The sequence below is a fragment of the Hesperophylax consimilis genome, chromosome 1 (assembly GCF_061612785.1).
Source record: "Hesperophylax consimilis isolate HC1 chromosome 1, BYU_Hcon_1.0, whole genome shotgun sequence".
Taxonomy (NCBI): domain Eukaryota; kingdom Metazoa; phylum Arthropoda; class Insecta; order Trichoptera; family Limnephilidae; genus Hesperophylax; species Hesperophylax consimilis.
In genome coordinates this window covers 30,570,391-30,597,968 of record NC_142836.1, presented here as the reverse complement: position 1 = coordinate 30,597,968, position 27,578 = coordinate 30,570,391, and the positions used below count along the sequence as shown (strand labels likewise).

The following is a 27,578-nucleotide window of genomic DNA, read 5'->3' as shown; positions in this document are numbered from 1 at the left end:
ATATTGTTTTTTAGGCAAACACAAGTACAATAATTTTTTTTCGTTGCCGGCAAAACGCCCCACCAGGCAATGTTCGTTGGGAGATAGCTGAGAGAGCTTAATGTACGTATCCATTCTTTGTCTTTATTAATACATTAGAATGATTTTTTTTAAATTTGCGCCCGTTGGTGGCAGCTGGCGATTAGATATTTAAACAGAACCGCGGAACATATTTATAAAAAAAACATTGTTTGCCACGTTTTTGGTAAAATCACTCTAATTGTCCCATGTTCAAAAGTGGGTTATAAAATAAAAGGCTTTATTGCCTCGTGATCTTATTTTCCAGAGTGAAGCATGCATTGTGAAGATTTCCCTGATGATACCAAAGCTCGGACTGGACATATCACTAAAAAGTAGGACAATATAAATAGTCAAACGCAATATTCGAGACCACTGGGAGAACAATGCATCAAAAAAATGTTGAACGTCCACCCTAGTGCACCTACATGCAGAGTGTTCAGGACACACGCGCCCTCTCAGTGCAGATATCTATCAACATTAAGGGGTTTTGTTTGAAAGGCGGCCTCCGTCCGTGTTGCCCACAGTAATGAGATATTAAATGTGTAGCCCCTGGCAACACCAAACACAACCTGCAGATTGACACGCTCAACTTTGCAGCACTAACGTTGCTAGCGTAGATTTTGTGGATAAAAAATATAGATTTTAAAATAGTTCGTTTGTTAATTCGTCATTTGGTCGCCTGAGTGTGTAGAGCTGTTCTGCGAAAAAATTTTAAAACCATGCTCACATATATTTCGTTATATCTTAAAAATGATAATAAGTTCTCTTTTAAAAGGAAGCAAATACTTGGTGTGTGATATTATAACAAGAAATATAAAAGGTCAAATACATCTGTTGGTTTAAAAATGGCTGCATACACGACCAGTAACTTTGTTCTAAACCAATATTTATTCATATTGATGCCAACCGGTTTCGCTTTGGGTCGTAATTCTTCAGAGCGTCATATCATAGTTGTTATTAAATATTAATATTTTTATTAAATTTTATTGTTATATATCTTATTTTATAATTAACCCTAATAAAGCTTTTGCCAAAAAGCGGAACCTGCCGGGAGGCGTAAAATATAATTAATTGAAAGTTTTATAATAAACGAGCCGAACTTCATTCAAGTGGCGATGACGATGATGAGTTTTTAAGAGGATGATTGAAAAATGTAGGCGATGATTCTTTCTGGATAAGTATGACAAATCACATTTATTGTAAATGATCTCTCAATTGAAAAAAAAGTATTTCAAGAAGGTTTGTTAATACTATTGAACCGAGCCAATTATTGAATTGTAATTTACTGGTTTAAATTATTTACATAAAATGATCCACTTGTAAAACATCCCCCCGGAGATGGCGAATTAATTATTCTACCAAGAGAAAAGAGGGAAAATTTTAAATTGTATTTTTAGGAAATTCTGAATGCTTAAAATATTTACTTCAATTTGATAATCTTTTCAAAAATAATGAAAAATGTAAAAGCTCCGAGAATTTCAATCAGTTGTGGTGAACGTTAATAATACAATTGCGCTCCGGAGGGGGAAAGGGGAAGGCTGCTTTTAAATAGTTAATTTGTAAAATTTCCGCTTCAGACAAAAGAAAAATAAGCCGGTTTTATAAATTAAAAACTCGGAAACAGGTAAAAAATAATAAGATGGAACACCTTTCCCCCTCTGGAACACCGGGTGATTATGGCGTTGTTCCCTATCGCAGGGGGGTTTTCTTAATTATTTTATTATTTTACGTATTACCTGCTGTAAACCGTGTTGCACGCTCATACCGCGAAACTCAGGGGTGATTATTATTATTCACGATTATCTTAGGATTGGTTGTTTCATCGAATTTGAACAATTCCTATTCAAGTTCTGTTTTTATATCATAATTGGCCAGTTGTTCCACAAAAATGAAATAATAATAAATTATTGAAGAACTTGAATAGAACCTTAACAGAACGTGAGAATCAACTTTGAATTTTGATGAATTGTCCAAATTCTGTGACGATTTTTCAAACTGAGCAAGTATCATTTTAAATACGTGTTGATAAAATGTTTTGGGGAGTTCACAGTGTACTTTTATTTTTCATAAATTCAATAATGTTGTCAATTAATATGTTATTAGGTATTACTAAGCCTGGAGACAGTTTTAAGCTGCATTTGATTATAATTTGTTGACAATATTAAACTTGAATAAGATGACAGAATTTCGTTTGAATTTGATCACAATGTTACATTTTAATTTGATGATAATGTTAGATTTGAAATTAATGATAATGTTGTATTTGAATTTCATGACAATGTTTCATGTGAATTTGATGACGATGTTGCGTTTGAATTTGTTGACAATGTTACATTTAAATTTAATGACAGTGTTGTATTTGAATTTAATGAAAATGTTTAATATGAATTAGATGACAATGTTACATTTGAATTTAATGACAATGTTGTATTTAAATTTGATGACAACGTTTCATATGAATTAGATGACAATGTTACATTTCAATTTTTGTGAAACACCCCGACTTTAGTTTTCGTAATCATTAACTTTTACAAGTTTTGCAAAAGAGCGTGGAACAAGCTGAATACTAGTAGAACTTCGGTTGTCCCAAAATAATATCCTTTACCTGGACCAAAGCATCAATATATGGTTTTAGCCTGGAGACCTTACTATTTTTCATTCAGCACTTAATTTTGTATAATATTACACACATGTAAAAAGAATGCAATCTACAATTTTTGCAATGGATAGAAAAAAATATGTTTGACGAAGATTTAAATTAATATTTTAATTTGATCAATTTATGTTTTGACAACATAATTTTGAAACGCGGTAGGTAGAATTTCGGCTCGCCAAAAGAAATCTGTATATTGATCATATAGATAACTTTATTTATTAAATAAGATAATTCTTTGTTACCCCTGTTGAAGAAGGGGGTCGTGTCAGTGGGGAAGATTAGGGGTGCGGTTCCAGGGGGTGGGGGGTAATGTATAAAATAATATAAAAATGTCAGAACAAGTTTATTGCAGGCTTTGTTAACTTCATCTCGTCCCGGGCATTATGATGGGAGGCGAATACCGGCGGGGGCATCCTCGAGGTGTTTCCCCGGCCCGCGGGCCCCACTTCACACCGCCTGAATTAAATATCAGAAGGATGTCACCGCAACTTGCTGAGCCCTGCCGCTGTTTTCACTCAATTACATTATTTATTACGAATGTATGACGTGTGATTCTGTTTTGTTGTAGAATTATAAAAACTCGACATCTTCTGTTACAGAGCAATAAGCTCATTGGCTCGAGACCCGAAGGGGGATGCTTTTAATCTCGCGGTGAACAATATGGTCATTTCTTACCTAGTTACTATTGTGCGGTCATCACACAAAAAACTGTTCTTCTTTTCGTTCAACCGACCGCGCAGATATCCACCCATTTTTCCGACCAGTATGTAGGTACTTAAAAAAATAGTTTTTTTTACAAGCTCTGTGTAAATATTTGTTTATGCTGAGCGAATTTAAAAAAATGTTTCGATAAATTACAATTTTTTTCTTTGTAAAGGCAAATCTCTTCCTATTATTGGTAATCAGCTTAAAAACGGGATTTAACGAATGAATTAACATGTTTCCTGATAAAATTTTAGTACATTTCGACGATGTTGGAGCACGTGTTCGTTAAAGGCCTGCAATCCTGGTTTTAACCCGTCTACCAATAATTGAAAGAGATTTTTTAATAAATTAGCAATACTCATTTTTCTCCGTGTAGCAGATATAGATGGAGCTGTGAGAAGGATAGTTTCATTACCTCTTTATTTATTAAGACATACAAAGTACGATAAGATACAGTTAAGGATACTTTTCGTTATTACATAGTTGTAGTACCTATTTCGTATATCCATTAAATATCTTCATTATCCACGTAAACACATCACAGATTTTAAAACTAAATTGTGACGAAATTTATTAATCTCATGAAAGTAATATTCATATGTCAGAACGAGGGCCTCTTCAAAAACTAAAGCACCGGGGATCCAAACGTCACTAATAAATGGTAACTTAATATTGCTATTGCAACTTAGGCTATTCGTTAAAACACCATTTAGACCTTTTTATCAAAACAAGTATTTTCCAAACATTCTTTTTCTGGTACTTATGTGGTGAGATGCTGAATAAAATAAACTTATTTTTTAAAGTAAAATTAAATGGAAAAGCACAATTAATTCCGAAGTATATGTTTTAATCTAACATCGAGTCATCCTCGCCCGCGGTACAAACTCTGCGGGAAATAATGCCATCAATATGAGAAGTAAGATTGCCTCGGAATGAAATTATGCAAAATACTTTTTCCCGTCGCTTGATTACTTTTCAGATTAGATTCCGCGAAGATTCCGTGTCAAAATCCCAAATGTCGACTGGGTAAAAGCCTAATGGAGTTTGAACAGGTAATTAGTCGGTAACAACATATTTATTAATCTCCTCCGCCACGCCCGCACTCAAAAAGTCCTAACTCCATTAAGTCGTTATTAATCTAAAAGGGAAAATCTATTTGATTAATCTTAACAAACTTCGGCGGAAACTTGATATGGCGCTATATTACACGGAGACGGGGTTCAGGTGAAGGAAATTGCCGGTTTATGCGATTTGTATATCTATTTAGTATTTATAGGTAGATTCTTCGTTCGGGTAGGCACAGCAATATCAATAGAAATCAACCACTTAAATAAAGATGGATCGCAGATTATCCGATTGAAAATTTCACCTGAAAATTTACTTGTATTGAAATTCGTATATTTTATCTGTTTTGGAATGTAAAATCATATTTTATACATTCTTTATACATTCTTATATTGTATGGTTTTCCATATTTTCTCACGTATTAAATCCTGGACTTTGTTTCCTCGTATTTAAGTTGTGGGGTGGGATTTGGCCACAAATGTCCTCCTCAGACCGCAAGTAATAAGGCCTCAAAACAAAGTCATAAGTCATTAATTATGTTGCCACCATTTAGTACCCAGTTCTCAGGCCTTCCCATCCTGCTCCAATCCTTTTCCACTCCACAGCAAATCCATCTCTTTATTAGTGCTTTCACTTGTTTCAATCATCTGGCATTCTTTGTGACATTCAGTTTCAAGCTCAATTGGATTCTAGAGCTCATGGATAATTTTAATTCAGAGTGATTTGGAAGAATTTTGCGTCCAAGAACTGATTAAGCACCACGTCCCACAACCGACTTTCAACCATTATAAATTTAATATTTTAGAAAACATTTTGTATGTTCAATAGAAACCAAGATATACCCATTAGTTAAAAGGTGGCAGTGGTAGTGGTATGTGACGTTATGATGGCGGACTTATGAAGCTACGAAGGTAGTAGCTAGAGAGGGGTGGGTGGGTACTGTGCTGATTGTGCGCCCCTCGAGTCGGGCGGGTAGTTAATTCCATAACTCGGTATAATCACTTCCAGTAGTGTGAGGGGCTCACAGGGCAGGACGCACAAAACCGGCAAATTTATTTATCGAATTTTTAATTTAAATACTTTGGATTGGCTCTATTTATAGATTTCATTCCTTCATTACAATCAGCTTGTTAAAATTTTTTGTCTTTCTTTTGGCATATTAAAAACATGACAACAAATTCCAAATTTTTTCTCGTAGGTTTTTTGGGAGGTGGCGAATTCAAAAAAAATGTTTAGACACCTGCACCAATGTTCAAATTAAAATAAATACCTACCTACGAATGCTTCCAGGTATACATTTTTTTAATCTGTTGATTGTTTGCGTTGGTAAACAATTATACTTAACATTTATGGATCACTTTTTAAAAATAATATCACCAATTACATGCCCATCTCCTAATTCAAAATTGTCAGGAAGATGAAAACAGAAAACATAGTTTTTGTTCAACTTTTTCCGGCAGTACGTTCATAAATATCACAGCTTTTTCAGAAAACGGTCGGTCGAGACAAACTCAAGACTGCTGGAATACACAGATTTTATATTAAATTCTATGGTAGTAAAAATTCAATAGACTCTGTCTATACGGATTTTTCAAAAGCCTCTAATAAAGTTTACATTGAACTGCTTATGTAGAAGCAGTTATTAATCTGGATTATTTTAAACAAGCAGTTAGAGTTAAGGGTTTTCACGTTTCTATAATATACCATCAGGAATTCCACAGGGATCACACCTCGGACCTCTATTGTTTATTTTTTTAAATTATTTTATGATGTAAGAATGCATTAACTTTATATGGATAATTAGTTCAATTTTATAAAATCTATCCATTTACTTGTAATCTGTTTTTTTCACATATTCTTTTTCTTTCAACTCCACATTATTTTTTCTTTTAAGAATTTACATTTTTCTGTGTATAATATGAAACTTTGCTGGTTCATGCAACCATGTAACATGTAATTATTTCAATTAAATACGTATATCTGTTGGTTTCCCTGATAAATTAATATAAAAAATAAACATAGATATAGCACTATTTCCTAGCATCAGTTGGCCGATATCAAAAATAAATTAGCAGAGTTGCTGACATTAACACTATTTGTTCCTGTTTTCCAATACACATAGCATTAATGTAAACAATAATGTGACAATATTAAATAACTCCACCCATATTGATAAATCTGAACACAATATTTTACTATTGCTCGTATTTCATATATATTTTGTATCCCCTTTGTCCGGCCCCAAAGGGTTATAAACGTAATGCCGCGCTACTTGCTCTGAATAAAATTTGAAATTCAAAAAGCAAAATTTATACTCTTCGCAAAGAAAACCAGAAATTGAATTAATTTACTCTGCAACGGTAAAGCAAGGGAATGGGTGGTTGGGGGGAAAGGCGGGTAGAAGGGGTGTACTGATACCCTCCTCTCTCCCGCCTGCAACACGGGGTTTATCTCATTGAATTAAATTAAGGTAGCTAGGTAATTATTTGATCTCGCAAAATGTATAACACGATCATAATCCCGTATTGCTGTCAATTTTCCTTGGTGCCTTTATGAAATTAACTATGTCCATAATGTTTAAAGTAGCTACGTAAGTATTTAGTTTGGTACGCATATTGAAAAGTCTAAGGATGGGTTGTTTCACAGAATTTGAACAATTCATCAAATTTCAACATTCATTTTCGGGTTCTGTAAGTCCTATTTAATTTCTATTATTATATCAGATTTTTGTTTGACAGAACTGAAATAATAACAGAGTTTGAAAAAATATTTCTCATAACTTAAAAATTAACTTTGAAATATGAAGAATTGTTCAAATTCGATTGATATTTAGAAATATAGTAACATCTGCGCAAGTGCCCTTATGTACTGTTTACGAATTTTTATATTTTGGGGTGTATTTCACTTTCCTACTAAGAACATTAGTTGGGTTGCGTTTGCCCTGATGATGAACACTCCAAGGCCGTTCGAAACGGTGTCTCGAATTCAACACTTGGTTCGTGAAGAATAATATCACATTTGATAATTAGAAAGCAAATAATGTAATTTAATTCTCAGTACAGTAACGGAAATCAGAAAACCTATTTATAATTAAAAGCTCGGTTGAGCTCATCGGAGCTGCCTTACTCCGGCGAGCAGAAGTAAGAGGAGTAGGCTCTTGTACCAGCCGAGGGAGGCATTCGCAGGTATGTATCTACTTTCTCCCGAACAATCCAACTTATGAAAAATTGACGTAAAATTTCATATTGACTGACATTTCCTTTTCCCTCGAGGAGCTTTGTGTATCTCTAGTTGGAGCAGGGCCTTGATTCACTTTACCGCAGCTATATTTGATATTGAAATAAAGAAAGTGTATTAAAATGGGAAATTTCATTCCGCTTATTGATTTCCGCCCCGGGGGTGGCTTGACTTATAAAATATATTTTTGTCTATACCGAACTCCCCGGTACTCCGCAGTATCTGTCATGATTTTAATGGACGTATTTTGAACAAACAAGATTACCTTTTATCCTTTATGACAAGCATTCAGTTTGAGTTTTTATTAATTTGATATTACGTAATGTAAAAAGGATTTCCCCAGCCTTTTTTCATTGCGTTATATTTATATTTGGCATTAAGCACCAATTTTAGATGAAAATCTTAGAATAAGCCATCCTTCCTTTCAGATAGATCGTTCTTCTCTCTCGTATTATGCACTTCTAGTACTGGATTTTTTAAATTGTGTGTAATAGACTGCGTCCATTTTCTATATACATGAATAGTTACCAAAATACAATAATGTTTTATTTAATAGACTGCGTCCATTTTCTGTATAAATGACCAATTACAAAAATACAATAATGTTTTATTTAATAGACTGCGTCCATTTTCTATATAAATGACCAATTACAAAATACAATAATGTTTTATTTAATAGACTGCGTCCATTTTCTATATAAATGACCAATTACAAAAATAAAATAATGTTTTATTTAATAGACTGCGTCCATTTTCTATATAAATGACCAATTACAAAAATACAGTACTGTTTTATTTAATAGACTGCGTCCATTTTCTATATACATGACCAGTTACAAATATACAATAATGTTTTATTTAAACATTACTTGTATATAATTGGAAAGTTCTTAACCCTAAAAGAAAAGTATATAAGTAAACATGAATTAAGAGACGTTATTTAGGTGTCCCTTGTAACCTTCGAGGTTTATGTTGAAAAAAATAATCCTGTTAAAAAATTTTGTGTTTCATTCAGAATATTTATTTATTTATTTACGGACAAATAGTCCATTAACAACATATTAATTACACGAATAAGTTTTATAAACAGAGATGACAGTGAAAGGAGAGCATATATAAATGAGGAGCGAAGTCAATAACAATGACAATAATAATATAAAAGTAAGAATGGGAGATAATAATAAGTCAAAGCATGAAGATGGTTCAAAGGGCATTAGAAATTAGACATTGCGTATTGACTGTCGAAAGTCATTTAGGCATATACCACAAAATTCAATGCTTTGACTTGACAGTGAGTTGACAATAATATATAATTATAATATATCGAGAACACGTGTTATTTTCCTTACAGATATAATGACGAAAAGCTACGATGTAAGTATATCAATATCAGTATTCGTATGAGCACGTGTTCCTCACAATTTTTTTTGACTGATACTTTGTTAGGAACTCTTTCAATTCATTTGATATTGGCCCACAGTCACATTTTTAACAGGAAAACGAATAATTTTAACCAGATTTTTAATAAATTTACAGTATTTCATATCAGTAAGTTTTCTCCGTGTATAAGTGGGGGCTGAAAATTATCAGTTTAGCTTAGCTGAGACTATTCAATATAGTCTCAGCTAAGCTAAACTGATATATCAGTAAGTTTTCTCCGTGTATAAGTGGGGGCTGAAAATTATCAGTTTAGCTTAGCTGAGACTATTCAATATATAATTTGGTGTAAAACGGGTGAGTTAACATTATTCTGCCCTTATTATTATAATATGTAGGTAATTATACCTATTTATACTTACAGATTAAGCTTATGCGTTTGGGTCAAATTTGAACCTGGTCCAGTTTGATTGGTGAATTTGAACTTGGTTCAGTTTGATTGGTGAATTTGAACTTGGTTCAGTTTGATTGGTGAATTTGAACTTGGTTCAGTTTGATTGGTGAATTTGAACTTGGTTCAGTTTGGTGAATTTGACAACGATTACGTAATTAAAGGATTTTTTTTGAATGGATTAAAATTAGTAGCATTTATTTGAAGAAGGAGATATGTTTGGATTGCCGTAAAACTTTGATAATTATTTCAATGTTTCGCCTAACGTCCAGGTAGTCCAGGCGGTCCAGGCCTTATAGCTACTGTAGATCAGGATGTACCTTCACATCAGGCAGTATTACCTGGTATTAAATAAGCCGTTTGAAAGGATTGTATGCTGTGCCTCCCCCATTAGCGCGGCGAGCAAAATATGCCATTATACTTTTTTCCAGATACACGCCTGGTGGATGGATAATGTTCATATTCCTTTTTTTGTACTCAAAGGACGGTTCTTTCAGTTATTGAAAATTCTATTTTAGACTCCACGAGCATCATTTTGAAAACTTTCCAAGACTTTTTATTCTTTCATGCTATTTTTGCCACAAGTACTTCCTGATTTTCAGTTTTAATCCAAGCGTTCATGTCTATAAACAAATATGTATTTTGTATCTACCATCAACCTTTGATGCAGTGCACAGTTAAATAAACAATTAAATTTAAATTAATTGCGCTACGCAACATAATCCTACAAGGTTTATTTCTTAGTTAACATTTTTAAGGCAGCATACTGTTAAAATATAATTTAATTTTACATTTAATGGTGAATATAAAATAAACCAGTTAAGTTTTATTTACAATATTATTTGTTAAGGTTACAGATTAGTAATTTAAAACTTTATTTTATTTTTAAAGATATAATTTTAAATAGTGTATGTAAAAAATGAATGAATAATAATAAATAAATATTAAAGAAAAAATAGTTCTGATTTAAGTAATTGTAAGGATAATTTAATTTTAAACGTCTTAAGGGTATGGTGGAAAATATAAATATCTCTTAGGGTATTGTAAAATTTGCAGATACAGGGTGCACCAAAACAGACAGTCACGGTTCGTCCATTATCCTCAAAAAAGTTAGGCCCAATCACCCCAAATTTGGAAATCGCACACCACATGGTCACTTTTGGGGAGTGAAGAGATCTTTCGTGAATTTGCTTTGGGCTATTTTCAGCCCAGTACAGATTTTTTTTTAATTCACTGCTCCCCAGAGATGGAAGTGGTCCTCGTCACTACTGAAAGAACGGCCATTTTCAAGAAACGTGCGGTATTGCCCCGGTATTGCCCGGACCAAACCATGGTAACGATTGAAAACGGAACGACCCACCCGAAACAATGAGACACCTCCCAGGTTCCTACTCCGACCACACAGGATGTATCGTCCCTTCAAAACTGCATCTTTGCTGCAACCTGTACGTCCTAGCAAAGAGTTTTGTTCGTATTTAGATTTGAAATGTTGTATATAAAATAAGGTATTCGATCTGGAACTGCGTTCAGGGCAACAAAATAAGGTATTCGATCTGGTACTCCGTTTAGGGCAACAAAATAAGGTATTCGATCTGATACTGCGGTCAGGGCAACAAAATAAGGTATTCGATCTCATACTGCGTTCAGGGCAACAAAATAAGGTATTAGATCTAGTACTGCATTCAGGGAAACAAAATGCAATCTTTTCTAATAGAGCTCGTATAGTAAAAGTCAATAAGGCAGTTCATAATCTTATACAGAAACTACATCTCCGATTTATATTTAACTTCTACCAAAAGGGGTCCAATATTCGGTTTCAATTGAAGTGTTTGAATAAACGACTATGTAAGCCTTCGAAGGGTTGGGGTTCCAAAGTTCTAACCACGCAATCTCACTTTCGTATTTTCCTAAAAGTCGTAATCGTAAAAGGAATTTCCCAAACCGATGTCGGATTTATCCGTATACTTCGAGAATCGTGTTCTTACTAGTGTTGCGAGTCACCCGGTAGTAAATGCCATGATTTTTTGTGGCTTTTCGGATCATAAAAATAAAGGGTGCAACAACAATTCTGCCGTCTTAACTAAAAACACAGTAATTACTAAAATTAGCAAAAATGAGTTGAGTATGGCAAGTTACTAAGTATCGATTTTTTATTGTTTTACGAAAAAAAATCTCATTTTGAAGTAAAACAAGTTGTATTGTGTTTAATTTTTCTGTTTAATCACAGTTTTACCTCTCTTAGTCGGTAAAGACGCAGTATTTCTGTCCGTGTAAATAAATACACAGTTCCTACGCTTAAATTACTGCGTGTATAATTAATTACATGTACGAACACACTGTGTTTTCATCTTCCAACTTAAAATACACTAATGCCGCATTATCTTTTTCTACGGCTTAAAAAAAGTGTATTTTCGTATTATCAATACTGGATTTTTGAACTTAAAACCATCAAACCTTCAAAATAACCACCACAAAAACCACCAACACAACCACAATCACAACCGCCAAACTAGTGCCACCACAATATCCTTCACAGTAACCACCACCACAACCACCAAACAAATACCTCCACAACAACCACTTGAACAACCACCACAATAAGCATCATCACAATAACCACTACAATCACCACCACAAACACCACCACAAACACCACCACAACCACCACCATAAAGAATCACCACAACCACCAAACAACTACCAGCACAACAATCACCACAACAACCACCACAATAACCACAACCACAACCACCAACACAACCACCACCATAACCACCTTAATAACCATCACCATAACCACCAAACAACAACCACCACAAAAACCACAAAAACCACCTCAACAATAAAATAATATAAAATGTATTTGCGGCACGCTGGTAGATTAAATAGACAAGATTGAAACGTTGGTTGAATTGACTTTAAACGTGTTTAGTGGTTAGATCTGAATACTCAGATACTTCCCAAAGTTCTCGTCCCATCTCCATCCCCTCCCCACTTAGTTTGCCTTACAACATACCCCAATCTGGGATGCCATAGTCTTATTGGTAGTTGCGACTCTTACGACGTATTCTCTTTATACTGCTTTTTCACTTACTTACAGGCATTACCGTTAATAAGTAAAAACAGAAAATCGCATATTTTAAAACAAATAATATAGAACAAGTGTTTTGACAGAAATCAGTACCTTAGGCCAAGTATAAGTATGCTAAAAGGTTAAACCAAACTGCAAAACTTTGACACCTGATTCTGGAGAATGATACCCATGTGAATTACTGTGTATTTACTTACCACGGCAGAGTTAATGTCGATGGCACTAAAAATATAAAGCTCTCCCCTAGAAAGTAGCAAAACATCTTTAAACCTAGCCATATGGCCATACCAGTTTTTTGTTATTTGTGATTAGATAGGTACCTGGTACCTACCTACTGGCATTAACTTCTTAAATGCCAATATACCCACCTTACATGTCATTATTACAATAACATATTTGTGTGTTTTGTATTTACGGTTTTTCTCACAAATTCTCTTTTAAATAAAAACTCTGGGTCAACAACACACTCGGACTTTATTTTGATAGATCAGTGAGCTCTGCGGCAATACTATTTATAAATCAGACAGCTCTATATGGTATCACATTATGCTTTTTATTTTGTACTAATTTGTCAAACCATAAGAAATACTTTTTGTAATTAATGCGTTTTTCATCAGTGTGTTTGTTGTTTTTAGATTATTCTTTCAATTGAGAAATTAATATAAAACTGTTTAAGTGATTTTATTTAGTGGTCGTGATGGACAAACTTATTTCATCCACTGGCGTTAAATTATGAGCATTTATTTAATTACAGCGTTAATTTTTATTTAAGCCTGGATTGACATAATACGATTAATTCTAACTGATCCTTGTACAGTTCACAGTGTATGTATTTGAGTGTACCTTCTGTGCGGGTGTGAGTAAGTCAAGCGGGTGTAGTGCCGGAGATACGTGTGAGCTATTGTGAGCGCCTAGCACGCACAATGCAGTAAACATGTAATTAATTCATATTTCAAACGGAGCAAACTCAATTGCTGACGTTTTGTTTTTTTTTTTTTAATTTTCATGCTCCATTTTAATGAACCCTCCTAAATGTTTATCTTAATTAGATGATTGATGTATCCCTGTGAGCTATGGGACATGGCGGTTTTTAAATTACGTTAACACTATCAAAAGCTGAGCGCATTCATTAATGGTGAAATAATTATTCAATGATATTATTGCATAATGACTTGCTCTTATATCTGGTCTCTTAGACGAAACTTTAACGATACTTTCAAATACCTTGAATATTTTCAGAACTTATGACGGAAAGGCATGGCTAAATAACTCTGGTGAAAATATTCTGATAAATTAACTGCCTTACTGTTTATTTAACAATTTCCCGAGAAACTCTCGAAATAAACTTTCTATTAAGAAAGGTGAAAATGCTTATTTATACGAGTTTTAATCTTGTGTAAGACTTTTCTGTGTCGTTAATAACAATTTCAAACTTTGCGGCGAGAAAACTTAGTTTTTTCGCCCGAAATTCGTAAGGGAATAAAACGATAAACATAATTTGAACCTTAAAAGGAGCGAGAGCACGCTTCAAAGGGAAATTGTCCGCCATTTTTCTAGACGTGGTGGGAAATTCGACGTCAACGGAAAACGAGGTTAGAATCTATTACGGCGGCCTGTTTTACCTACCGAGGAGGGAGCCAATCTAATTCCGACTGAAAAATTCCATTCCGAATTCCAAAATGAAATATCAAAAGAGTTGGGCGCGAGTAAAGTTGCCGGTAGCCATTTCCATTATTTCATATCCGAGGGTATTGTATATTTCAAGTTAAATATTCACCATAATTGCCCTGTAGGGCGCGGATCTGATGGCGCCCTTGTTCGATACTTCATCTCTGTGCATTATTACCGATTAAAACTGCCAATTCATTAATCGATTTGAATTAAACTCGTTATTCTCTACATGCAAATACAGTCCTATCTTTCATTGATTTCTTTTTTGAGTACCTACGCGTTACACTACACAAAATATAACGTTATTTTCAATGTTTAAAATAAAACAATAACTTTATTTTTTATCGTTTTATTTATGTTGAGATGTAAGTATTGTACCTAATGCAGATGCATAAAGATAGCAATAAGGCGTCCCAGAAACTTATCTAACTCTGTTTTTGCGATAAAACCATTAAAAGGCACTTTCCTGAGATTTGCATCCTCGCTGTGCGATGGTGCGCAGAGTCGCCATTTTATAATTAGTCCCTAATTACATCAGCCGCAGCGGAATCCTCACTGCGGAGGATAATTTATATATTCTGTTTCAGTAATTAATACATCCAACAGGAGCCGGGCAGGAGCGGAGGGTGGAAGACAGAGCCGAATAATAAAGGCTTACGAGACTGTATCCAAATCTGTTACGTGATTTAGGATTTATACTTTATTTAGATTAGCATTCTGATTCCCTGGTGCAAAGGGCTAGTCTTTTTAACAAATTCATATTTGTTATCATCTTCCGTGTAACTTATATTTTTTGTCGAATGAAATTAAACATTATTATTTACTAGCTGTAGGATGTTTGAAACTGGAAGCATTTCTATTTAAATAGCCATCAAGGGACGCCTGGCAGATGTGGAACATCGAAATTGATTTTTATTGGGAAGGGAAATTGAAAGTAAACCATTCTTTAATTTTTTCATAGCAAAACAATTATTTTATTACGATTAAAGTTTTGCATACAAATCAGTTCAAAAGTTAGTCATACAAGATGGCTGCCAGGCAATTTCCCTTCACCCTAGATATGTCTTCAATGCCATTCATACAAAATCACATTAATGCTCTGTCGAGGGTTTTTTAGATCCATGCATGTCATTTCGAATAAAGAACTATTAATAAATAAAATAATATTGGTACCTACTTTAAAGTTTGTCTGATTTGATAGGTAGTTCAAATTTAAAAATTTAAATGTTCATTGAACATGAATAATGTTACGCATTGCGCATAAATATTTCTAATTACTAACTTACTCATGCGCAGACAACCGAAATTGTATTTTTTACAATTATTTTTGATGTGCGTAAAAAGCCGTTAGGTACATTGTGGCTTGCCACAATTAAATAATATTTCATTTTAAACCACTACGACCGTATCCCATCTGGGGTTTTGCTAAAGTTCGGATTTAATTTATAATTACACAAAATTTCACGTTTTTAACTCCTATATAAACTACTAATTTTAATTGTTAATTGTAAAGGGATATTTGACCATATACAGGTTGTAATTTAAATAACTTAAATAAGCCCTTCAGGTAAAAAACATGGACTTAAATTATGCTTTAACTGTGTGTTTCCCTGATGACCCAACCTGAATAAGCAAATTATGACTATATCTTGCTGAGTACCTACCTGAGAGAATGTATTTTACGAAACCGGTTGACAGCGAAAATCAATTTAGTGGTTTAAAACAAATCAGTTTTATTTAGTATAATATTTATTTGTAATTAGAAACATAGAAACAAAGATACATAAATACAAAGATACATAGATACAAAGATACATAGATACAAAAATACATAGATACAAAGATACATAGATTCAAAGATACATAGATACAAAGATACATAGATACAAAGATACATAGATACAAAGATACATAGATACATACTAACCGAAATTTGACAGATTCATGGATTCACAAAAGTGATTAAAAAAATAAATCTTAAATGCTTGAAGACAATATTAACGACTCTCAAACAAAAAATTGAAACAGGAAAATCAAAAAGGATTCGAGTGCTTCTAGGAATTGAACCCAGTACCTCAGCCTGGACGGTCCTGGGTGCTACCGAATATTTATCTATTTCCAATTTCCGCGAGTCTTTGATGATTAAATATTACAATTTGATGTCTTGGTCATTAAGTTATTTCAAAAAATATATAATTATTAAAACTGGCATTGTGTAATGTGTTTATCGATTATCAATTCTAATATTTAATAATAATTCATTATAATACTATAATCTCCGCTTCGGATGCTGGTATGGGTGACGGAATAAGGAGGAATACGATATTAACGACTTAATTGCGCCCCCCATAATAGGTAATCCTCGTTAGACCATAGCAAGGAATACCCGCACCCCGCACCCCATAGACAATGTATCTACCTGGTATCCTGTATACCGGAGCAGGCAGTATCTGATGGAGGAAGTTAGGCAGCTAATATAATATGTACGTCTTGATATACCCCGCCATAATCCGTTACTCTCCCAGTTTGGTGAATTATTAAAATAACAGTCGACAAATAATAGAGGAATTTGATTAATCCGAGTCTGTTTGATATGTAAATTGGCTTGCGCCTGCGCTGGAAACCAATCCGACTCGCCGGGAACAGGGTGTCGCTAACATTCCATTAACTGAACATTTGAAATTAACTTTGAATTATTTTATTTAATTTTTATTTTCGGAATAACTTAATGAGTAGGTAAAACCTCAAATTGTAATATTTAATCATTGCCGACAATATTAGCGATTCTAAAGCGAAATTTTGAAATAGAATAAGATACGCTCCCATCTACACGAAGAAAACTTACTGATATAAAATACTGTTATTTCATTAAAAATCTGGTCAAAGTATTCGTTTTCCTGTTAAAAACGGGACTGCACGCCTTTGACTAATGAACTGACAGAGTTACTAACAATGTATCAGTTAAAATCGAATGTTTTATGAGGACGGCGGAACACGTGTTCATAAAAATATTGATATTGACGTACTGATATTATATCATTCCGTCGTGATATTTATTAGGAAAAGCACACGTGTTCTCGATATATTCTGAATTATCAATATTTTATCAGAAAATTGGCATGCCATCACTTTTTTTACAGGATCATTTTTTAGATCGGGGCGTTGCTCTACCACTGAGCTAATCCGACCTATGGTGCAAACAGGTGCAAACAAACACTGGTGAAAAAAGGGGCCCAATGGGTTAGCTGGATTTATATAAAAGTATACCTACATATACCTGTCTTAAATTAATGATTGTGAATAATGAAACAGTTTTTAACAAGGATGTGTTGGTTTGACGCCAAGGAAAGATTGAAGTTGCACAAATCTTTTTTTTTCCCCTACTTACTGAAGTGTGTTTGAAAGATCTACAAAATGTTTGTGACACTAGAAAAGTTTTCCGATGATGTTTTACTCCTAATATGGCTAGACGTTTTCGACAAAAATCTTCAGAAATTTCAAGATAATTATAATACCTTGCACTCTCGAAAGAGTCATAAACTTCATGACAAAATCCCCAATGAAAAAATGTAAAACTACTAAAAAAATATACGAGCTTTTCTGCGTTACACTGTGCGAAAGTTATCTGACGAACATATTAGCTTATTTTGGAATTAAATTTAATACAATGTAATGCGAACGAACAGCAAAAATGAAATTAAAAATAAACTTTAGTATTGAAATGCATTTAACATTTATTGTATAGCTTTAATATTTGCCAACTTTGTAAACGATATTTCTGAACCACCTCGTGTGTTTGAAAGCCCGAGTTGTGTGTGTTTAATTCAAACCAATTTATGTGTTAATTAAACAGTAATTAGTAAGTGGAGCCCTCTCCGGTAGCTACCTTGTGCTATATTATGTAGGTACTGAGATACCTACTGCCTACTATCTGTTACCTGCTGCCTACTGGCACTAGCTGCTGTCTACTTATCCTCAGGTATATTAAGATTAAGGTCTAATTGTCAATGTTAGATCACTTCCTTGTTCCTTGGCGTTTTCATTTGTAACTTCCCCGTGGCAAGCTCCTCTGTAGTTAGTACCAAAACCCCACATCTCTATAATGGAATATTTTCGCCATTGTAACTGTATTGAGTTGTGATAATTTTTAGAGCTCCAGTCTAATCTTGAATATCAGTTACATGCATGTTCAGCAATGGATTCCTTCCAGGCCATTGTGAAAGATATGCTCGAATGACTAAGATCATTGGCCGATTGTAAGATGTGCCGACAAAGAGAAATTAATGAAATGAGATTCCGCATCTTGTTGTTTCTATTATGATCCTTGTGTATTTTGCTCCAGCTCTATTCGTAAGAAAGTATACTTTTAGCACTGGCAGTTGACGGTCGGCCATTCACACCGAGTGCAATGCGTTTTTACTGCAAGTTCGCTTTTTAATACCAGTTTGATTTATTTTAACATTTTCTGTATTAAGTTGCTTGGGCATTTAGAATTGTTATTCAGTATCTTGATACGAGCTGCCAAAATTTGGCGAAAGTGCAAAAATATCAGGGTACATACTATATTCAAATCTTGACGCCATAATAAGGCTAATGAAGGAGATGTAGCTAAAACCGTTAGGTAAAATTGCTTGGTTGGTGTGAATATTTCTCTTAAATTTAGATTTCGAGATTTGCATGGTGCTAAAAACTCTTCTTCGTGAATTTGGCTTCAGCTTCTGATGTGCAACATCACCTACTCCTTCGCGTGAGGCCTACTACAGAAGTTAGTAGACGTGCGTACAGATGTGTGTGGGTTTGTGTGTGCCTGTGTGTGTGATTAGATAATAGAAGGCAAGTGTTGTGTCTACAGAAGAGCAAGGCTGGTATTAAATTAGACGGAATATTTGTGTTCCGCGCGGCATGCTGTCACCCTGATAGCATTATTTGACTAATGCGTCGCTAACACGATTCATCAACTATTCTCGCCTACAATTATTAGACCTCAATGATGTCATGTTTCTACTTTAAACTAATTTACTCCTACATGTGTAGTGTGTAGTGGAACAGCAGAAAACAAGTGTTGGCTCTATTCATGTGTATGATCTGCGTGTTTGGATGCTAGTGTTAGTTGCAGATATTCCCTTAAATGGTGGAGCAAAATATTTGCACAGCTACCTAATTTATTTTATTTTCTTGACTACATCGTGTTGAGTTGTCCTCATAAACTGTCTAATGACAAAACTCTTTCAGAACTTTTAAAATCAAGTAAAGTAAGCAATATTAAGGATTACTTCTATTATTTACCTTTTGCAGTGTAGGTATTGATACCATGTTGAGTACCTACTGAGTACTTGTTACATCGTGTTAAACTAACAATGATTTCGGTATCTGTCTTTGAATTTAGAATTACAAAAAAATACCTACATGATTCTCAACTCATCTTAACATTTTTTTTAAAATTCAATGAGTGAAAAATCTCCATAAAGAGTACCTGCTTATAAATATGTAGTAAAACACAACACACACACTATTGTTGAGTAGTTCGCAGGCAACGTACTTTGTGGCAAAAACTACTAGTGTTACGATCATTAAATAATGTATACTTTAATATTTTCGGTCTCCCATAAGCCTAACCGATAATGGGATGTGATAATGCCGATAAAAGAGATGTTATGAATATTTAATACAAAACATTACTCCTTCCGCCCGGAAAGCTTTCGTTTTATTGAACTGTATACACAAACAGTGTGGAGACAATAGAGCTCGCTTCATAAAGCCCTTGTGTACGAATTCTAGTTGTTGTTGGTCCCCGCTGGTACAACGCGATCTCGAGTCCTGTCAGAACGAAATAATGGTGACCTTTCACCTCGTTCTGAACAATTAACTCAGATGCGTCCCATATTGCGTTTGTTTAGTGCAATTTCTGCAGAGATGTCGCACGGAAGCGTGGTTCCGGCGTGACGCGTGGCAGTGCACGCGTGCCGGGCGCGTGCGCCACGGCGGGGCACTATTAGGGCACTCCCTCTGCGGGAGGAAAATACTTGCACTAAAAGGTCATCATTGTCCAAATCGGATATGAGATCATATATTATCTTCTCTACTGTTAATGTACATTATACAACCAAGTCTCCACTTTAACAATGGACGAGCCTACAAAATATGTTTCTCCACTCCCTAATAATATTATTTAATGTCATTTGTATAGGCCGTTGATTGCAACGACAACTATTGAGAATGATTATGAAAAGTTTATTTAATTGCCCAATAAAAATATATTTAGACTAATTGATTTATCAAATTTCCTCAAAGGACGCCTGTGACATTAATAAGTTTAATCTGAAGCACGTCATTACTTGGCGTAAACCCCTTCGCCCGCATGGTGGCCGCTAACCCTTCCGTCGCGGAGCTGGAAATATTGCTAATGAATAGTTATAAGAAAAAATAATGAACGCTGTTCATTGTACAATAAAATCAACAGAAAGTACGCACCTACCGTAGGAACGCACCAAGAATCCGCGCTCAAAGCTAAACATTCTAAAAGATTATCATTGACAATCCAGGCTTTGTACACGAAGAAAATTTGCTGATATAAAATATTTCTATTTTATTAAGAATCTCTTGAAATTATTTGTATTTCGGTTAAAAACGGAACTGCAGGCCTTTAACTAATGAATTGACAGGTTTCCTAATGAACATACAGTAAAACACGAATGTGTTGTTGCGATGTCGGAATACGTATTCATAAAAATTCTAATATTTTCGCATTTCGTCATTGGAAATGTACTAATCAGAATAAACGCAGGTGCATGAAAACTAAAATTTTATTAAGAAAAGGAATGCTATCCCGTTTTTAACAAGATTTTAATAAATCAGCGATACTCATTTTTGAAGTAGCGGTATGCTGCAGTCTTTTTTCCGATTTTTCAAACGAAACGATTTTTTTTCCGGCCATGAAATCAATCCATCTGAAAAATTAACTGGAGAATACTCTGTCTAAATGAAATTACTTCACACATTAAATTTATAAATTTAAAAAAAAAATTCGGGTGTATAATCAATGTTTTTAATCTGAAATGTCGGAAAACAGGTCACTGGACATCCCTGGGTTTTTTGGCAGGTAATGCTTATAACGAAATACGAGTAAACTCATTTATCAGTGTAATATTATTCAAGTGCGGTGTCATCTTAACACTACACTACGCGCATTGTATTTCTACCCTTCGGGACCGCGGTCCGCAGAGGGTTAGAGCGCTGTTTGCCAACAATACCGGCAGAAACTCAATTTGGTACGATTAATTTAACCCTTTGAATTAAACCAACGACAAAAAATGCCAACACTTCTTCCCAGGCCTCTGTTTATACCGGCAATTGAACGCGCGTGACACTCGCGAGCTCGCAGCCAGGGCCGAACTGAATCGGACGGTGTCGAATGTTCAGGATTCAGCAAAACAAAAATTGTAAATCAAATTGAGCTGGAAACATCAATTAACACATGAAAAATGTATATCTATATATTTTAAATTCATCCATGAACTTATACTCACTACTACTGTTTTTTTTGTTTTATCGTATCCAATTTTTTTGCCTGCGGAGCATTACCATTGAAAATTTATTTATATTCAATTTATATTGAGTTAAATAACCTGCTTCTAGAAACCTGCTACTGCACGGAGAAAAATGAGTATTTATTAAAAATCCATTCGAATTATTTGTAATCCTTTTAAAAACGGGACTGCAAACCGCTACCTGATAAATTAGCACTAATATCGAAACACCTATTCATACACTTGCGTTTGTCTTAATAATATATGATGACGAAATGCCAAAATATGAAAATGAAATGACGATTTTTATGAGCGCGTTTTTGGACATTGGTATTATACTTCAAGTTTTTAGGATACATACCAATTTATCCGTTAATGGCCCACAATGCCGTTTTTAACAGGAATACGAATAATTTGAATAGATTCTTAATACATTAACAATGTTTTTTACCAAAATTTTTTCTCCGTTTATTGTTTTTGTATGCTCGTTGTTTTAACAAATGTTGCTAATGTTAAGTTAGGTTGATGGAATTGAGTAAATAAGTCAAACAATTTTTAAAAAGCTGGTTTTAAACTCGGTATGTGATCCGCCATGTTTTTTATTAATGATTGCATAAAATTTTTTAAAAATGTTGGTTTTAAACTTGGTATGTGATCCTCTATGTTTTTTGTTGTAACTAGACTTGTAAATAAAAAAAATTAAGGCCTACTAACCTTTCTTTTTAAATGAATGCAGAATTCCATTCCACACATAAATTGTTTCCAATCCACCCCTGTCTCAACCCTTCCAATGCGCCCAGATTGGTGTTTATTCATTTTTGATTGAATATCAATAAGCAATGTGGAATTTTTCATTCACCATGCAGGTGTGTCGAATCGCTCCGAATAATAAACTTCCATTTACGACCGTCGACTGAGTTCAAACCCCTTTCTATCATAAAAGTAGACATTTACGATTAGTGATAGTATTTATTCGATGACAGTAAATCATTCAATTCAACGGTCATCAAATCCATACGAAATTTTATTAATATTGAATTGTTTTATGGGAAAACCAGAACTTAAACTTGCTTACCGGATCGGTTACTTATTGTGACGATCTTCAGACGAACGTAATAAGGTCGTTAGTAAAATTATAATAAAGATTTTTTAATAAAATTCAAACAAATCTGAAATGGCATTTATACTTACAAAAAAATAAAAATATATTTTGATTTTGTACTTGTTACAACGTTTTTTTTTTAATTTTATTTTCTTCACTCTGATATATTGTAGTATAATTATTTATTTTGTGTTAAAAATGCGTGATGATAACATTTTATTTTGATAACATGAATTTTAGGTTACAAACTTAGAATTTAAAAATATGCAGTCTCTTGAAAATAGCTTCACTTTGTGAATATGAAGTGGTTTGTTGATTCCTGTCATACTTAATTATAATTAAATGGTATTTTTTTAAATATTTAACTTAAAAAGTAATTTTAATTCATGTATAAGAAATCCTTCCTATTAAAAATTCATTGGTTGTATCCATTGAATTGGTATACTACGTTTTAAATGTATTAATTTACTGGAAAGTTCCCAATCTGTGGGATACCTTGTTCTTTTGAATGAAGGAAAACATCCTTTTCTTCGTAACATAACATATTATTATTTGAGGCATACATGTAGGTGCACTGTACATTCAGCCATGTACGCCACAAGCACATAATAATATGTTCTGGCATACGTCAGCTAGAAAATAAAGGTTAGGTTTTGTGTGTAACTCGAGAAAGCTGATTTCGGAATTACCTAGCTGTAGTTACGCACACGAATTTATAGTGTTTATGAACGTGTACTATATACACCGATTAAGTTTAGTAATTATACGTTTTTGTAATTGGTGGTGATCAAATCAAGAAGGAACTAAATAAATTTAATTCAAATAAATGTATCCAAATATTATGTAAAATGTTAACTTATTATAGGATGCATTTGGAGTGTTACCTAATCTTAACTTCTTTATTGAGCATGGATGCATTTGGAGTGTTACCTAATGTTTAATTCTTTATTGAGCATGGAAGCATTTGGAGTGTTACCCAATGTTTACTTCTTTATTGACCATGGCTGTATTTGGAGTGTTACCTAATGTTAACTTCTTTATTGAGCATGGATGCATTTGGAGTGTCACCTAATGTTTACTTCTTTATTGACCATGGATGCATTTGGAGTGTTACCTAATGTTTACTTCTTTATTGACCATGGATGCATTTGGAGTGTTACCTAATGTTTACTTCTTTATTGAGCATGGATGCATTTGGAGTGTTACCTAATGTTTACTTCTTTATTGACCATGGATGCATTTGGAGTGTTACCTAATGTTTACTTCTTTATTGACCATGGATGCATTTGGAGTGTTACCTAATGTTTACTTCTTTATTGACCATGGATGCATTTGGAGTGTTACCTAATGTTTACTTCTTTATTGACCATGGATGCATTTGGAGTGTTACCTAATGTTTACTTCTTTATTGAGCTTGGAAGCATTTGGAGTGTTACCTAATGTTCACTTCTTTATTAAGCATCGATGAATTTGGAGTGCTTAACGGATTATGTGTTATTTCTACAATGATTATATTATTAAAGCGGCTGTAATCATTGTCACATGCCTCACTTTATTTAATATTACCACTATCCCTACATAATATTTGAAGGTACGGCATAATAAAATAGTTTATTATGCTCGCATGCCAAATGCATGATTACGTTCTTAATTTATTTCTGATCATCAACAATTCATATAATAATAGTCACATTAATCTATGAGAAATGGTTTGAGATTCAGGCGATTTCTTTCTTATCGCTAATTGCGTGTACTATTTCATTGTATGTATCCGTGTTTTCTTCTGAATGCCACACTGCTGTCGTCCGGTGGCCAGCGGAGAGTCGAGAGAAGCGATTCGCTGAACTGCCACATCAATTAATTCGTATTGCCTTATTCAATATTATTAATATCAATTTCCCGATTATTGTTCTGACCCCCGGGACAGTGCTGACGTCACAGGTCGCCATGACCACGCTGACCATACTTGCCACACACGTGGGACAGTGGAACGGAGGAAGTCGCTACATTCCTCGAAAGATTTCTAATTGACTAGAGTTCGGGGTTTAGATGCGAAAATAAATTCTTGAGACGCTTTGCGGGATTCGCATTATGAGACCGAGTTACAGCACCCTGATTTTTTACCCACGCTGATAGAATGACTCGGTAGATCAACTCGCGAAAAGGATAAGAGCGGAAAAACGAACAAATCATCTGATTAAAATTCGAACCGTGGAGTGTTATGCCAGGCATCTCCCAAAGTCAATGACTACGTCGAGTTGATTGAAAAGAATGCTAGACAAAAAGTTCGAATGTGATAACGTTTTGATGCGTTCGATCATAAAAGCAGAATCATCGAACAACTTCATCACATAATTAATGTTTGTCCAGCGGAATAATTTTACAACCGGCAGCATGGGTACAAGTATTATTGAACGAGTAGCTTCATATATTTTGTATGATAATTATTTAAAAAAAAACTATAATTCATTAATTGGAAAAAATCATTTTATTTTGTATTATAAATAAAATATTATTGTACTTACCCATTTTTACAATAAAAGCATATTTACGTTAAAAATCAAAAAGTCTTGTTTTTTATGCATCATTTACGTACAAATTATATGAAGGCAAAGTTGTAAGGCGTAAAACAGCCAACCCATAAAAAAACAAGTATAATACATTTATTTTAAAATGTCTTTTAAAACTTTCAGAGTGACTGAGGATTGTACCTTTATTCACAGGGACCAGAGCTAACAACCAACCATCATAAAGCACTAAAATCTCGCCAAATGCCGATCGGGTAGGACCGACATTTATTTCGTATATTAACTTCTGTAATTTCATCCGATTTCAGAGAAATGCGTATTCGTCCGCGTACGTGGACGTGATTGTCACCAAAAGTTGATACAATGCATTTACATCAACAACAAGTCTATCTGTAGAGTTTCAGCTAGGATGTCGGGAAGTGGGTTGATTTTAGTTTCAAAGATTTACATTCATTCAAAAAATGATTTTTTTTATTGGTCTTATTATAAAAAAATGATATTACTTTAATTAAAAAATTTTATTAAAAAAAATAACAAAACAGTAGCACGCTGTGCTGTCACAAGGCAGTTTGTCTGCATGTTCTACCATTTTCTTTCATTTAAACAAGGCGATGCACTACGTAGTAATTTAATATCATTTGTTTTTGGTTTGAAAATTTTGTCGCCTAGAAATGTTTCAGATGTTTTAATTAAATACTGCAAGTAGAATACATCCTGGCCTTTGAAATAATCGAGTATTTTTTTAAGCCCAGAAAAAATAGTATATAGGCTTATGAAAACTGCTTTAAAGTTCAAAATCTCCTACTTACGAACCCATTTTCGGTTATACTTTTTTTGCATAATGTAGCAAATTAAGTTATTTATAAAATTATCGAAAAACATGTAAATATTTATGCCTGAACATCCACAAAATAAAATTAAAGGCACTTTTTGGCTGTGTTTTTTTCTTGCATAAATCAAAACAGGTGGATGGTGTGAAGCGGGAATTTAAGCCTTATCGCCATCTACGTAAGGTGTGTTATCGATAGCGGCTCAATTCAAAATATTACACTACGTAGTGCATCGCCATAACACAATATAATCATTTACTTGATTAATTTAATTTAACGACAATGTCGGTAATACACTGGGCTAGGAAAAAAAGGATTTTTTGATTATGAAATGAGGATGTTTAGACATGCAATAATGAACAACTTCTTCATACAAATAATTGGGTCGGGACTCACCTATCAGCGAATCCGGAGAACATGTGTGCCGGGAAGGGCGGCATGGTATGGCGCGGGGGAGCAGGCGAGGGGGAGGGGGGTCTGCTGCCTCCTCCCATGCCCCTGCAACCAACACACACAACTTATTGTACCACATCTTCCCTTTAAGGCACTTTTACAACACACTCCAGTTCATTTCATCTTGTACACACTTGACTTAAACAATATAACTGCGAGGATAAAAAGTATGCAAATTATATGTTGTATGGATTATAGACAAAAACAAACAATATCTTATAATCAATAGCACTGTAATACACAGCAATAGTAATAAGTACCTACTGTTCTGCAGAAGAACCACTATTAGCAATCTTCATTTATGGCGTATATTTTGGCCCACCAGTAAGTATTAAAAGAATATACATCCAAATAAGACTTGTCCATAGATGAAATCTGGATCATTTAGGTTAGGTGAGGTACGGTTCCACCTAAGTGAAAGGATCCGCTCATTATTCCTAACCTAACCTAATCTAACTGAAAGGATCCAAAATATTTGAAATTTTCAAAAAAAAGAGGAAAAGTCGAACTTTTAAGGTTTACTGCTCTAGCTAATTGAAAGTCACGAGCTGGATGTATTTACAGGTAACTAAGTAACTGTGAATACATCTTTCACCGTTTCACATGGTGTTCGGAAACTCGCAGTACAAAGCGGGAAATTGGAAATCTACATTTTTATTTTCATTTGAGTTAATTTCGCCATCGAGCAAATCGAATCCAAAGTTGGAATGTTTTAGGTCAAATTTGAAAAATAAAACGATCGCTAGAGGATTAATATCAGCTATTTAATGTATTTTAAAATAAATACGTCGATGTGGAGACCCCCGCTCCAAAAGATTTTTTAACC

General features: G+C 34.0%; 1 protein-coding gene across 1 annotated transcript in view; it reads right to left on the bottom strand.

Annotated features, from left to right (window-relative positions):
* Positions 1-27,578, bottom strand: part of LOC149426621 (dorsal root ganglia homeobox protein-like) — an 87,568-nt gene that overhangs the window by 5,524 nt on the left and 54,466 nt on the right. Inside the window, exon 7 of the mRNA XM_089635436.1 lies at positions 26,696-26,797. Coding sequence (XP_089491562.1) covers positions 26,696-26,797 — 102 coding nt within the window. The remainder of the gene's footprint in view (positions 1-26,695; positions 26,798-27,578) is intronic.